Source organism: Saimiri boliviensis, chromosome 5 (assembly GCF_048565385.1).
Source record: "Saimiri boliviensis isolate mSaiBol1 chromosome 5, mSaiBol1.pri, whole genome shotgun sequence".
NCBI classification, from domain to species: Eukaryota; Metazoa; Chordata; class Mammalia; order Primates; family Cebidae; genus Saimiri; species Saimiri boliviensis.
Window position 1 is genome coordinate 86,610,083 of NC_133453.1, and position 15,787 is coordinate 86,625,869.

The following is a 15,787-nucleotide window of genomic DNA, read 5'->3' on the forward strand; positions in this document are numbered from 1 at the left end:
ATGGTTCCTAAAACATGAATAATGTCTTCATCACATTTGAAAGTCACCATGGCCACAAGAAGAACAGAAGGATTCTTCTAAAAGAGAAGTAAAATCAATGCCTTCTACGCAGTTCAAGAATAAAACAATCAACTTTGTTTAAAATGTTCTGGAAGTACTAAAAGCAAAACAATTCACATTCCTGTTGTTGTGAATTAAAATATGCATCTGTATCATATTTGCATCCGGCAATGAACTGTTTCATTCCACAAATGCCATCAAATTTGTATTCAACAAATACGGACAAAATCCAGATACTCTGGAGGAAACGGACATTTTCTACCTTTTCTAAACATCTGCCACACTCAGCTCAACTTTCCTTTTATGTAAGCATTGCTGGAGGCCTGCATTGGAGAGCAGACCAAGATAATAAATGATGTCACAATCCAGATGTTATTCTTCTAAAACAATTAGTTACTCATTCTAATGCAACACTCCCCAGGGTGATTTCTGCTCCACCTCTTTCATGCTGGCATCGTATTCAACTTTGAAGTAGCACACAAAGAGTTCAGGAGGTCTCTGAAGTGTGGATATCAAAAATTGCTCCAGCTTTTATCTTGGGTCTTGCCTCACTATTGAAATACTTCTGTCATCTCCTAATTCATAACTTTCACATTTTCATTTTATCATAAACTTACTAGAATGTAATTTTCCGGAATGCCCTGAACTTACACATGAATAGCTTTACATATCTCCTCGGCAGTCTTTCCAGCTTTCCTTAAAGTTATGGCCAGATTTTTGGCCCTGTTTGCTTCTAGTAATGTCACTTTGCTTGTTCCCTTCTGTGCTATCTTCTGTTTGCTTGAAGAAAGATCAATGGCAGGACCTTGGGCTTTTGTCTTGAATATTTCCTCAAATTCATCCACATTTAAATCCTAAGATAGAGAGGAATGACCATGGAAAATTGGATTATATTTAAAAATTAAGTCTGAAAGCCACCAGTTAGTTTCTGAAGCAAAGACCTTACTTTTTCTATTAAGTTGTCTTTGGCCATGGCTTGTTTTTGTTTTATTTTTGTTTTTTGGGTACAACTTATAGCACACACACAGAAGTGAACACAGGCCAGGTGTGGTGGCTCATGCCTGTAATCCCATCACTTTGGGAGGCTGAGGTAGGTGAATCACTTAAGGTCAGGAGTTTGAGACCAGCCTGGTTAACATGGTGAAACCCGGTCCCTACTAAAAACACAAAGAATAGCCTGGCATGGTAGTGTGTGCCTGTAATCCCAGCTACTTGGGAGGCTAAGGCAGGATAATTGCTTGAACCTGGGAGGCAGAGGTTGTAGTGAGCCACGCTCGCACCACTGAACTCCAGGCTGGGTGATAGAGCAAGACTCCATCTCAAAAAATAATAATAAGTGAACATAAAAGTAGACTACTACCGATTCTAACTCACCAATTGAATTGCTTTTCAATAATTAACTTGTATAGACAGCTGCCACAGATTAAAATTATCCATCAAATAAGGCAGTCAGTGTGATAACTGAGTTCTTACTCACTTACAGTCCAAAAGTTTTTACGTACTTCTCTCAATTAAGGGAAGGAATTATTATGTCAGATCCATATTCTGTGGCATACGCTGAAGATGCTCAAAAGCATTTATTCCATTTTAACATAACTCTTTAAACACAGTTTTAGAACCACCTTACAAAATAGCATCCAATGTTATTCTCTGATATTACATATCTGTTTCTTCATTGTATCAAGAGACTTTTTTTTGAGATGGGTTTCACCATATTGGTCAGACTGGTCTCGAACTCCTGACTTCAGGTAATCCACCTGCCTCGGCCTCCCAAAGTGCTGGGATTACAGGTATGAGCCACTGCGCCTGGCCTGTATCAAGACACTTAAAACACTAGTACTTGATCTGTGACACTTCCAGGCTAACAGAACAGCCATGTTGGCTCTGCTGCACAGAGTGTATCACTAGTTTCTAACCGAGAAAAATACCTCCAGAATTCGCTCATCATCAATTTCATTGAAGACTGTCCCATTGATCTGATTGGGCTTCAAAGCAACCCAGTTAAACACCGGCATTCTGAACTTCGTCTTGATTGGCTTCTTAATTTTCACAGCTAAAGATGTCAAACAGAATGGAATTAAGATCCTGCCAAAAGCCTACAATCCTCAGGAACAATCAGACAACAGTCCCTGCAGATGACACTTTAACACTGGAGGAAGGTTGGCAAGAGGTGTGCAAGTAGGTTTTCAAAGCTGGGAAACAACACGCATGGCCTTGGCCAGGGCCATTTCAGGTCATGATTTGAGGTCATTCACTGATACAACATTGTATTAAAAGCTGTCGAAGGGCCAAGGGTTGATTTTTTTTTTCTTTTAATTCTGGCAACTAATTTGCTGCATTACAGTTACAATATTAGGACGATGGTTGGGACAAATAAAAAGTGTTGGAGAGAAAAGACTCTTACTCATTAAATAGGAGAGAGGGCAAAAACTTGTCATTTTTTGACATCCTAAATTCTTGGTTGTAGATCACATATTTACAAACAAACCTTAGAACATGATCGGTCTGCAGACAGTGGCTGCCTAGACTACCAGGAGTATAAGCCATGAACGCTGACTTTCCACCAGGGCAAGACCTTCCTGTGGGCGATTTTGATAATGAAGATATATTGGCTGCTGAGTTATTTCAAATAGACTGAGGGCCATGAATGGCCAAAATGAGCTTTTGGGGTCTTGCTCAGTCACCCAGGGTGGAGTGCAGTGGCACAGTCATGGCTCACTGCAGCCTTAACCTCCCAGGCTCAGGCAAGCCTCTCACCTCAGCCTCCAAGTAGCTGGAATCACAAGTGTGGCCACCACGCCTGGCTAATTTTTATTATTTTTTTTGTAGAGACAGAGTTTTACATGGTGCCCAGCTAGTCTCGAACTCCTGGACTCAATCAATCTTCCTCACTCAGCCTCCCAGAGTGCTGGGCTTACAGGCATGAGCCATCATGTCCAGACTGAGATAATGTGTAAGACAACAGAACAACAGAAAAGGTACATACAGAGCAAGACTCTGTTTTAAAAATAAATAAATAGATAAAGAAAATAAAAGAAAAAGAAATCACAGGGCACAGTGGCTCATGACTGTAATCCTAACACTTTGTGGGGCAGAGGTGGGTAGATGACCTGAGGTCAGGAATTCGAGACCAGCCTGGCCAACATAGTGAAACACCATCTCTACTAAAAATACAAACATCAGCTGGGTGTGGTGGTGTGCACCTGTAGTCCCAGCTACTTGGGAGGCTGATACAGGAGAATCGCTTGAACCTGGGAGTTGGAGGTTGTAGTGAGCTGAGATCACACCATTGCACCCCAGCCCACAAGAACGAAATTCCATCTCAAAAAGAAAAAAATCTAGAAATTGTATTGCTCCTCAGAAATGGCCACAGTCCCTTCCCCTTCTTTTTGAAAAACAAGTTCTTCCCAGGAGTCAGCTATGTTTGACTAGGAGGTATCAATACATTCACTAAAAATACTGAAAACCTCTTAATAGAGAGAATGGGACCTATCTTTGAGGACCAAGGGGAGTGTCAACTCCTCTCACTGTGAGGGAATAAGCTAAAATATATATAGGTTTTATATATATATATATATAAAATATAATATAATATATAGGTAATCTATTTAAAATTATATTTGACCATTACGTATCATAAAGAAGTCTTCCCAAACCATTTAGCCGCATACATTTACCTTCAGCAGTCTGTCCTGGGTAGGCCACCACACTACTTGGGAGCTTCACTATTTGTCATTATTAGCAAGAGAGGGAGGAGAACTTCAGTGCTTCAGTGCAGAACAATATAAAAGCAACACTTGACTAAGCTTGTAGCTGCTGCTGGCCTGCCTCAGTTGGCGGTAACTGAGACAGACGGTACCTCTCATTCCTCCAGAGTTACAAAGGCCATTTAAACAGCAGGAATGTCATCTGATAAATCCACACAAAAGCATGCAGAAACACAGACACAGCTTTAGCCAAACCAGGCCTCTCCACCACCAAACATGACACCTTTGTCCCCACTACCCCACGTATCAGATTCCTCGCCATAGAGCATTTCGTCTTCACTACCCAGGAAAACGAACGTTCTCAATGGGACAAAGGAACAGACCTTCCTCTAGCACTTGCTGTAGCATTGTCTCTGGCACTTCGGTGATGTTGGGGGCCAGGGGAACAGGGGAGGGGCTGCCAAGGAGTCTTTTCATAACCTGAAGTGACAGATTGATGCCCACGGCTTCCTGCCTTCCTTTGCATAGACATGGCAGGCTCATGACGCTCGCTAGAAGTTATGCCATTTGAAGCCAGCCTTCTAACTATTTAGCAAGGTCAGGAATAAGCCTGAGATCAGAATACAGGCAAGAAAGTTCTCCTCCTTGAAAAGGTTTTTCTGACTTTAACCAGGGTGGGACTGGGGAAGAGGAGGAGGGCACAAAGGTGGCCACAGGACACACTGCGTCCCCATGGTTGAGGCTAAAGGTGGGTGAGTGCTCCCTGGAGAGTGCTAGAGACCAGCATGAGGGAGGGAGGAAGGGAGGGAGGGAATGGAAAAGGGGCACCTGGCACCTTTTTTTTTTTGTTCTTTTTTCCCTAGAGGAGATCTAAAATAAATCCTTTTAGAGTTGAAGCCTCAGATGCAACTCTAAAAATTAAAAGCAAAAAAAAAAAAAAACAACCTTTTTCTCAGAGGGAATGGAAGAGAGTATGGGAATCCAGGCTGTCTGCTTCAAGGACGATAATCTCTTGTGTAGGTTCAACTAGAATGTGTGGGCAAACCTGGAATAATCATCAGCCACCACCAAGAATTCCCGCAGACACAAAGTCAAAATGCAATGGATCAAAGCAAAATGGAGTGGAAAGATGTCAAGGCACAGTGTGACCGACAGGAACACATGGCAGATACTCAACGCACGCAGTGAGGAGCAACCTACAGAAAAGCTTGATTGGCCCATCTTTTGTGGAAGCAGAAAGAACAGAGAAAATACAAAAAAATTAGATATGGTTAGAGTCAAGTGGCTCAGCAGTTCACGCACTCAGCATAGAATCTCATGCTTCTGGGACACGTTTCACAAGGCAGCACAGAGCCAAAGATTCATTTCCATTCAGGCCTGTCTCCAAGACTCAACTATTTTGTTTTAAAAATTATCCTCTTTAGAAGAGGGAAGAAAAAAAATTATTTCACCGTAGTGACACCAAACAGCAATACTGAACTGTGCTAGGCATTCCACAGGATCGGAATAATTTTTACATGAAAAACAATCAACCGAAGTCCAAATTCACATTGTGAAGATCCAAGCACATCCTCCCAAAGAGACAGCAAAGGTTCCACCTGCTCAGCAGTCTGTCTCAGGTGACCTACCCAGGGAAAGGGAGCCAGATTGTTCTACCACAGACTTGAGGAAGTAAGCCTTATTTTTCAAATGCATATTTCACACTACTAATATTTCCTCTATAAAATACAAAGAAAACTCTCAACTAGATAAACTATGGGGCCCTCCTCTTGGCCTTCTGTCTTGACCACCAAGAACACGCCTGCCCATTGAAGAGCTAAGGCCCCACCCCACCCCACCCCCCGTTGCCAAGTGATGTCACAGGTTTCTGACTTTACAGGAGGCCTGAGAATATTAGCTCAGCTCTGTCTCTTGGTTGTACTGGGACATCCTGATTCTGTCTGGCCTCTTGGTTCCAGAGTGAGAGAGAGAATTACTGAGCACACTAGCAAAACATCTCACCAAAAGGGCTTCAATCACTAAGTATTAACAGTCTAAATAAGGATGAGTATTAAAGAGGCATTAAAGGCCTTGCAGAAATTGCCTGATCTCAGGCTATCAAAGACTCATAAGGCTCTTGTAATGCTTCCAAGACATCCCTCTTAGTATCCCATTTAGTGGACACTTACGGAAATAAAGAGTTTCTCCATTTCTACCTATAGTGCTCTAAATTGCATAAGCCACAACAGGGACCACTTCCAACTGTACAAACCCTAAAAGCAGCTGGTTATCAGCCAAGCACAGCGATCTACACCTTAAAAGACTGAGGCAATTGACAGAGCCAACATATTTTTAAAATCAAGTAGTGGGAAGAGCCCAAGCAAAAAAAAAATAAATACGTCAGTAACACAGGACATGGCCCCTCGGAAGGAAGCTTTAGACACATCACAACCTCTGGGCTCTCACTCGGAAGGCAGTTCTGAGTTCTATGTTAGTGCTCAGGTGCATGGAAGAGGGTGAGAAATCACACATTAGTGTTTGTCAGAGACAAAGGAAGCAGCCCCAAGTGAGAGACCATGGCAGACACGTCTCACAGCAAGTGCTCCTCGGGGGCTACCGAGAGTGCCTAATCAGGGTGGCCAGGTGCAGGGGACAATTAGAGCTTTCCACACCCAGTCACTGACAACAGCCTGGTGATGGAACGCATTCCTGGGGCTTAGTATGAGGTTTCTTGTTTGTCTGTTTGTTTACATGCCACAGTCCATGAGTTCCACGATGACTCTCCTCCAACTTTTCTCCTTCAGAAGTAATAAAAGTTCTAGAAGAAAGTGGTAGACGGGGAAGATCTTGAAGGATAGAAATCAGTCACCGACTTACTGTGAACCTTACTATCAACTGGAATCTTGGTCGTTTCCCTGACAGTTTTATGTAGAAGTCGGGGTGGAAGTAAAACCATAGATTTGATGTGAATGAATTTACTCCAGGTGACTGGGGCATCCAAAAGGGCTCCAGTCACTGGAATGAGTGAGCCCCGCTTACCAGCTGGCAGAGCCGCAGATGGGAGCCTGGAAGGGATGGAGATCGGGAAATCTTTACAGCTAAGACTGTCTTTTAGACTTTGGGCAAAAGGCTCTGAAAACTATCACAGCCTTGAAAATAGAGGCTATGAGAGTGGTAGTTCTTTACTGGAAATAAAAGACCTCATGAACAGGCTCAACTAAGTGAGGAGGCAGAATTACCACGTCATAGGGATGGCAAAGCCTAGAGCAATTCCAAATGCCAGGGAAACACTTCAGGACTGGGAAAACGGCTTGCAATGTCATCTTTGCTTCCGTGAGTCACAGCTTAGAACTTAGATGTCAAGGCATCAGAGTGACTCTCCTCCTCTTGCTCTGACCCCTACCTCCCATTTTATTTCTGGTGAGGTGAGGATACTGTTTTCTATTTCCTGGTTAGCAAGAGGACATGAATTATTTGGAAGCATTTTAAGGCATGATAATATGGCTGTTGGCAGCACTTCCTCCTGGAAGTTTAAATCCACTCTAGCACATTCTGATGTTCTCAAATGCTCAGAAGACATGCCTGGAAGCCTACATCAGGCAATTATACATAAAAGCATGTTTTTCTTTTATAGATGACATCATAAATACCTTTAAAAAAAAAAAAAGAGTCAGAAGCACTCAATGTCTGTACCTAATATTGAGCTTTGTCTGCTAGATGTGTCCAGAAAGTATCTGCTGGACCCACAAAAATGTACTGACCCTCAAGCAGGTAGTTTGTTTCTCTTCGATTCTCTAGATGGGATCAGCGAAAATTTTGGGGGTGTGGTCGTGAAAAAGACTACTCAGAGCAAAATGCCTCCCATGCATGATGACCTCCCCTCTGCTGGCTACATCAGCCGGAATTTCTTATGCTAGGAAGAGATACATGTCATTGCAAGAGACCTGGACTTTGAAAGAACAGCTTCAACTCTCTAAGACGGCATTTCTGATATGAGTACCTGGGTTTGAATTCCGTGCTCTTACCTGCTAATCCTGAGTTGAAAACCACTGTGGGTGAAGATGTTCCGGGTAGTGGGGGTGCAGAGGGAAGGGGAGGTGCCAAGGGAGGAGCTGGTACAGTCTCAGCTATAGGGCCTGGGAGAGGAGGAGGAGGAGGAGGGGGGGGTGGGGGAGGAGGAGGGGGAGGAGGGGGTGGCGGCGGCGGTGGTGGCATAGGTGGTGTTACTGGACCATTTTGCACTAGCAAAGAAAAAAGAAACAGATGGACGTTGAAAATAGGAGAATGACTTTCCTGCAATTAAGCCATGTGCATATAAAGTCATCTGAAAACAACACACTTAATAGGACAAAGGACTGTTTTCAAAAACCATAAAATGTCCTCATTGACAAATGGGAAGAATCTTTCAACATATGTGAAATGAGTATTTATCATTTTAGTCTCAAAATGTAAACAGTTAAGAACTACTTGAGAAAATCAATTCTAAAAGAACATGCCAACAAAAATGGACAAAGGGCAGAAGTGGACAATTGGCAAAAGAAGAAACACAAACATTCTGATACCACCTTAGTCCTCCTGCCAAGGTTTCTTACCTGTTTCAGGTGTGTCTGAAGAGGGAGGCAGTGGTGGTGGAGGAGGGGGCAGGGGTCCCGAGGAAGTGGCCCCCGTTGTGGGTCCCACAGAGTTACCTGCTACCACTTCTGACCCCGTGGACAATGCGCCAGAAGCCACAACTGGCAGTATGGCGATATCCCCATCCCCTTTCTTCTGAATTTTAATGGTCCCTTGTTTCTCCAGTTCATGAATCTTTTTTTCCAGGGTAGACTGTCTTTGAATTGCTTCTTCTTTTTCTTTGACAATTTTTCTTAATGTGTGAACTTGGGTATTGGCATCTTTGTAGATTTCCTGCAATAAAGTCCAAAGTCAAGAGTTTATCTTCACATAACATTCATACTTATTACCATTAGACTGGCAAACTGAGGATAAAGAGGAAAAAAGATACTCATAAATGGGAATTCTATGGAATTCAGCAAGAACCTATAAAGTCTCATTAATTGTTAGTTGTATGCTAGTAATGCCTGTAATATATTCTAGCTATTGTTGTTGGTAATGAAGTTCTTTCCGTTTAATAAATGCAGCTAACTCAATTTTCCCTGCAGGTGGAAAGAAACAGAGCAGAAATGTCCCTGAATGCTGACTCTGGACTCTCCTAAGGGTGCTCTGGTGGTGCATGTTTTCCTTTCCTTTAACATTCATTTGTAACTCTTAGATCCGCATATCAGCTAACAAGAGACAAAAGGGCCCTAAATCAGACTTGGACACAAATCAGACTGGGATTAAAAATCTGCAAAGCATGGAATAATCTACTCATGAGTAACCAGGGGCTGACCATTCCTGAATGGCTTTCTCTGGCCCTCACAATGCCCCCTTGACCGAGCTCAGGATAGCGATTGTTGCAACATTTTCCCTTCGGTAATGCGGTTAACAAAACAGGCCAAAGCTTCCCTTCACTAATTACTTACTTCTGTCTAGGTTTTTACCAGAAAACAAAGAAGTTACAATTTTTAATTCAAAGGCTGTCCTGGTTCCTTTTGTAAGAGGGGCCCATAGAGGTTCTAGTGAAAGGGTTTTATGGAACTGAACTTCCTTGCTGGGCCTTGTACAAACGATCTCTCACCACAAACCTCCAGCAAGCAGGGAAACATTCTTCACACCCTGTCTATTATTAATAATCTAAGAGTCTGAAGTTGAATTGAGTCCATATGCTACAACTGTGTCTCGAAAGTGTGCCAGAAAACAAATCTCCTAGACTGAACTGTAGGACATGTCAGGATATCAGGCAACACACACAGACACGATAACCATCACATAAAAGGTGCCATTGCATCAGCAGCGGTGTAAAGGCAAGCCACTTGCCTTAAAGCCCTCCAGGCATTTTGGTGTTCTTACGTTCAGCAAAATTCCAAGTACAGCACGGAGTACTTGGAGTACCAAGATGGCACTCCATAAATACCTGGCACGTAAGGTAAACAATCCTAAGGCACATAAAATAGCTGGGAGTAGCTGATAATAAAGTGGATTGGTTTTGCTTTGCACCCCCCGCCTTTTTCTTTTTGGTGAATGCCATTAAGCCTAGCCTATGTTGTAGTTCACTGTTTCCACAGCAACCACCAAATCTGGTTTTGAGTGAAAGCAAAGCAAAGAAATACAAAGAAGCCCAAGTCCTAATAAAAATAAATAAGCGGCATGAATTAAATCCATGCTGTGTTTTTATTTCCAACCAAATGGGTGTTCCACAGAATTAACTCAGCCTTCTCCAGATGGGAAAACATTGCTGCTCCCAAAATCTGTGATAAGGAAACACTGAACCCCCAGTATCTGATTGCACACACATGTGTATACATATGCCGACTGTGTGTACTTTTCATCTGAGCATCACCTCTGAAACATTTCCAATAAATATGCTGCATCAATGCATTCCTCTGAAATGAATGAACTCAGCATTCGACTGGATGAAGCTGGAGCGAGTGCATTCCCTACAGTGCCCATCTGGGTGGCTATCATCATCACACTTACCCGAACAACATCCAGCTCCTTGTTCCTCTGCATGAGTTGCTTTTCCAGTTCCACAATCTTGGACATGGCTTCATTCTCTGTGTCTTGCAGTTTTTCAGATAACTGGAAAATTTTGAAAAGCAAGCTGTGTCACAATACAGGATCATCCTGGTCAGGCCCTCAGTTCTCAGAAAGTGCAGCTCCAGGGTCATTAGGGGCCAGGTCCCTGCATGTGTTCCACAAGTTGCTTTCTGGAAATGGTAATATTTATAATATTGTTCTGAATACATATTTGTTTCTACCAGGAAATAATAACTTATACAGGATTCTTAATAAGACCCACATGTTAGCTCCTGAGTGTTTAACATACATAGTGTGCCTCCCTCCATTTCTGCAGGGGCGAGCAAGGGTAGAGACAGTAAGTAGAAAGAGAAGGGATAAGTTCACCTCCATCCCCCACCTCCGTGCCAGGAAAGGGCCACCAGGCTAAAGCTTCTGAAAGCTGGTAACATATTAAGCTTGAATCTTTCATTCTAGGTAGCCAGCTGGAAAACAACTACTGCACTGCTTGGTTCAATCCAAACTATGCAAATAATAAACACTGATTGGGCACAGTGGCTCATGCCTACAATCCCAGCAATTTGGAAGACCCAGGTGGGTGGATCACCTGAGGTCAGGAGTTCGAGATCAGCCTGGCCAACATGGTGAACCCCTGTCTCTACCAAAAACTACAAAAATTAGCGGGGCGTGATGGCGTACACCTGTAATCCCAGCTACCAAGGAGGCTGAGGCAGGAGAATTGCTTGAACCCAGGAGGCAGAGGTTGCAGTGAGCCAAGACTGCACCACCGCACTGCAGCCTGGGTGACAGAGTGAGACTCTGTCTCAAAAAAATAAATAAAAAAAAATAATAAAAAAGTTATTTAGGGGAGTCCATTTAAATAAATAGATGGCCTGCTACAAAAGTGACTACATAAGTATGGTCATGCACTGTTGGCTGAGGAGAAAGACAGGGTGACCCATGTGTTAAATAGCTGCTGTTCACGTAAGGCCTTAACATTGAGCAACTTCTGATCTCTAACATCTCACTGAAACTCATTACAAGAAAAGAAAACCAGAGAGGCAAAGTAAGGAGGAAGAGTGGAGATTTACACTGATCAGGTTCAGAATATAACACAAATCTTCTAAGGGAAGACATACTGGGCCTGCAAAATTCTCTTTTTAAGCGATGCCAACTGGGTCACGGCAGCACTTTTAAAGGGAGGGTTTCTGGATCATCAACTTGGCTTACCCACAGCCAGGAAGACTCCTATTTTCAGAGTGATGGGGGAAAGCTGAAGGAAACTGAGCATATGCAGTACTCTTTAAAAGAATGTGGAGAAAAATAAATGAACTGTTCAAAGGAGAAAATAATATTCCTCCAAAAGGAGATATTTCATTTTATAATCAAGGAAAGTGCCCATCAGACTCACCAAGAGAATTTGGTCTTCATAATGCTTCATAATGCTTGAGAAGCACCATTTTTCTGTTAATTCTTTTAATATTGAAATATGTGGCTAATGAATGAGCAAATAACCTCTGAAGGCCTTTACAGTCATATTCAAATCAGTCTATATGGCAAGAAAAATCTCTCAAAAAAAAAATGAGACCCCGTCCTGTGAAAGAGCTGACAACAGCTGGGCGCGGTGGCTCACACCTGTAATCCCAGCACTCTGGGAGGCCGAGGCGGGTGGATCACGAGGTCAAGAGATCAAGACCATCCTGGTCAACAGATCAAGACCATCCTGGTCAACATGGTGAAACCCCGTCTCTACTAAAAATACAAAAAAATTAGCTGGGCATGGTGGCGCGTGCCTGTAATCCCAGCTACTCAGCAGGCTGAGGCAGGGGAACTGCCTGAACCCAGGAGGCGGAGGTTGCGGTGAGCCGAGGTCACACCATTGCACTCCAGCCTGGGTAACGAGAGCGAAACTCCGTCTCAAAAATAAATAAATAAATAAATAAATAAAGAGCTGACAATGATACTCTGGACATTCTTCTTCAAAGAGGATATGTGAGAAAGCACACTGATGTCCTTGAAAATGCCTACTGTTGAAATGACTCTATTTAGAATTTGAGTACTGTAAGACAGAAATGTTCAGACATGCATCATAAAGACACTAGCTAATCCTGTCCATGGGCTGGTATGGACGTAGCTGATAAGAAGATACCTCTTCACCTCAAGCCAAATTCCCGTATCTCATTTCCCTCTAATCTTTTAGGTAATGCCAATCATCAAATTCCCCCACTCCACTTGAGCCTGTAACCAAGACTGCCAGGAAATGCACCTCAGCAGAAACTGAGCAGTTAAGTGAGCTATAGCAAAGCAATGGGTTCTATTTCATTTTACATAACACATCTGCCTTTTGGAAAGAACCCAGAACAGGTTCCGATAGCTCCCTATCGCAGGGCATGGCCCATTCCTACACTCCAAATTCTTTAATTTACCACCATAAAAGCTGACATTAATTCTGCTTTGCATCCAGCTGAAATGTAAGCAATTTTTCCTTTTCTGAGATGTAGTTACATGAGAGATGTTTTCTTCCAGTTCTTCCACCCTCTCCAAGGCCGCATTCTTAGTTTCAGCATCTTCCAGCAGAGCTCCTACATCAAAAACGTTGTCCAGGTAAGCCTGGATCTGGACCTGAAGCTTGTCACTCTCGGTGTGTTTCAGCTTCTAAAAACCAGAATAGGAGAGAACGTGGTGTTAGCTCATCTGTGGAAACAGGACATCATTTCCCAACAGTCTGAGTGGTTTTGGTTTGTCTTGAGATAGTGTCTCGCCTTGTCGCCAGGCTAGAGTGCAGTGGCCTGATCTCAGCTCACTGCAACTTCTGTCTCCTGGCTTGAAGCAATTCTCGTCCCTCAGCTTCCCAAGTAGCTGGGATTACAGGCACACACCACCAGGCCCAGCTAATTTTTGTGTTTTTAGTAGATATGGGGTTTTACCATGTTGGCCAGGATGGTCTCAATATCCTGACCTCGTGTTCTGCCCGCCTCCGCCTCCCAAAGTGCGGAGATTACAGGCATGAGCCACTGCATCCAGCCAGTCTGTGTGTTTTCTTTGTGACAAATAGTCCAACCCTCTCCAAGATAGAGCTTAACATGTCACCTTACTTAACTGAATTATGGAGTGACTGCCTAGGGCAGGCGTCCCCAAACTACGGCCCTTGGGCCGCATACGGCCCCCTGAGGCCATTTATCCGGCCCCCACCGCACTTCAGGAAGGGGCACCTCTTTCATTGGTGGTCAGTGAGAGGAGCACAGTATGTGGCGGCCCTCCAACGGTCTGAGGGACAGTGAACTGGCCCCCTGTGTAAAAAGTTTGGGAACGCCTGGCCTAGGGTGTATCATCAGATGACTTTCTGGTGAATACCCTCTCCCAAATGCACACACATTTTTCCTGGAATCCTTACTGCCCCATGTAGTTATATTCCAATCCAAACCATTTTGATATACGTGAAGTTGGGACAACAGAAAAATTAAAAGCAGCTTTGACAGGTTATAGTCACAGCCACATAAAACCTGAGGGTTATCTGTGTAGCGGAAAAGACTGGAGTGTTTGGTATCTTACCTGGATAGTGACGGTGGCTCCAGTAGGGGAAAAAGGTTAGGTGAGAGGTGGGGTAGACACTGACAGAGTTTATACTTAGCCTTGGGGATTATTTTTAGCACAAATTGCTGGAGCCCAACTTCCATACATCCCTCCCTAAGTCAGTATACACCATGAACAGCTCAGGGATCCCCAAAACAAATCAGACAGCTTTCCCCAGTTCACTGTCTCTCAAACTAGGCATCCTGCAGGGACTCAGCTAGCTCTGGAAATTAGAGGTCAAATAAATCAATGAATCTTCCCTACAAGTAACATAAGTCATGACTTTCCCTGGGAAACAGATGAGTGGCTAGAATACCTGGCACATGGAAGATGCCAGGAAACATTTATTGAACAAATCAATGGCTACTTTAAGGCTGAGTTTTTGTAAACTAATGAAGCATACGTTTACATTACTCTTCTATCCACCTCTAACGGGATTAAGAGTCAACGCACCACGAAGTTAAAGAAATAGAGTTTTGAAAAAATCTTAATTTTCAAGAGAAATTCCATTCTACATGAATTTTCAGAAACATGGATTTTCCCCTAGGTTTACTCTGGAATTCTACAATACAGCTTATACTGAAGACAGAGTTCTGCCTTCATTTAGGAGTCACAAGTGAGAACGGTTTCTATATAAGGGCAAAGGCTAGAACAAAAGGGGAAGCAGCTTAATGGGACTGTTCATGAGATTCACAATGAGTAACAGATGTTCAGTGATAAGTCAGTACCTGCCATTATAATCTAGAGCATAAACACGCTCTGCTCAGACACCACAAAACCAAACACGGAACACCACTAGGAATTGATACATCCAATTTTTGTTCAAATACTGATACTTTTAGAGCATAGGAGAAAAAAGGGTAGACAAACCTTGATCTCAAAGTAAGAAAGTCTTTCAGTACAATATTCTACGAGTGAGATAAACGAGTCTTTAAATAAATAGGAAAACAACACTTTAGTGGCAATCTATTACGCCTCTCCCCAAGGATCTAATAGACAACATTAGATCCGTCTATTCAAGGGCAGCCCAGCCCGTGTAGGAAGCAAGGCCTTCAGGTTGAGAGTAATGACCTCTGTGATTCCGTTTCCCAATAAACTGAGGGTACAGTCTGTGTAATCCCTTGGGTTTATCTCTAACAAAGATGAGCAACTGAATACTGGAGATGCCCAAAGGAAGTATTCCTATATTCTTCATAGCTAGAAACTGCCTTGAAATTGAGATCACTGGTTGGGTGCCTCACTTGAGGCAGGAGTTTGAGATTAGCCTGGTCAATATGATGAAACCCCATCTCTACTAAAAATACAAAAATTAGCCAGGCATGATGCCTATAATCCCAGCTATTCAGGAAGCTGAGGCATGAGAATCGCTTGAACCCAGAAAGCAAAGGTTGCAGTGAGTTGAGATTGTACCACTGTACTCCAGTCTGGGTGATAAAGTGAAACCCTGTCTCAAAAAAAAAAAAAAAAAAAAAAAAAAGAAGGAAATGGAAGTCAACAATTCTTGCTCTATCACTTGACTATTCCTACATGAAAGAGAAAACAAAACTGCCTGGGTCCTCAAGTTCATTTCTTTTCCTTTTTTAGACACAGGGTCTCACTTTGCTACCCACACTGGAGTGCAGTGGTACAATCGCAGCTTGTTGCAGCCTTGAAATCCTGGGCTCAAAAGATCCCCCAGCTTCAACTTCCCAAGTAGCTGGGACCACAGGTATGTACCGCCACATCCGACTAATTTTTTATTTACTTATTTATTTTTTTGAGACAGAGTCTTGTTCTGTCGCTAGGCACCAGGCTGGAGTACAGTGGCGCGATCTCGGCTCTCTGCAACCTCAGCCTCCCGGGTTCAAGCAATT

At 43.2% G+C, this 15,787-nt stretch overlaps 1 protein-coding gene across 13 annotated transcripts in view; it reads right to left on the reverse strand.

Annotated features, from left to right (window-relative positions):
• The window catches only part of FMNL2 (formin like 2), a 320,067-nt gene that overhangs the window by 21,494 nt on the left and 282,786 nt on the right, over positions 1–15,787 (reverse strand). For 8 of the 13 annotated variants that reach the window (XM_074399687.1, XM_074399677.1, XM_074399681.1 and 5 more), the window contains 7 exons: positions 12,867–13,016; positions 10,323–10,424; positions 8,339–8,651; positions 7,772–7,987; positions 4,968–4,988; positions 1,989–2,113; positions 712–914 (listed from right to left, as the gene is read on the reverse strand). In XM_074399687.1, the coding sequence (XP_074255788.1) occupies positions 712–914; positions 1,989–2,113; positions 4,968–4,988; positions 7,772–7,987; positions 8,339–8,651; positions 10,323–10,424; positions 12,867–13,016 (1,130 nt within the window). The remainder of the gene's footprint in view (positions 1–711; positions 915–1,988; positions 2,114–4,967; positions 4,989–7,771; positions 7,988–8,338; positions 8,652–10,322; positions 10,425–12,866; positions 13,017–15,787) is intronic. The other 5 variants (XM_074399688.1, XM_039469557.2, XM_074399684.1 and 2 more) reach the window with 1 other exon arrangement.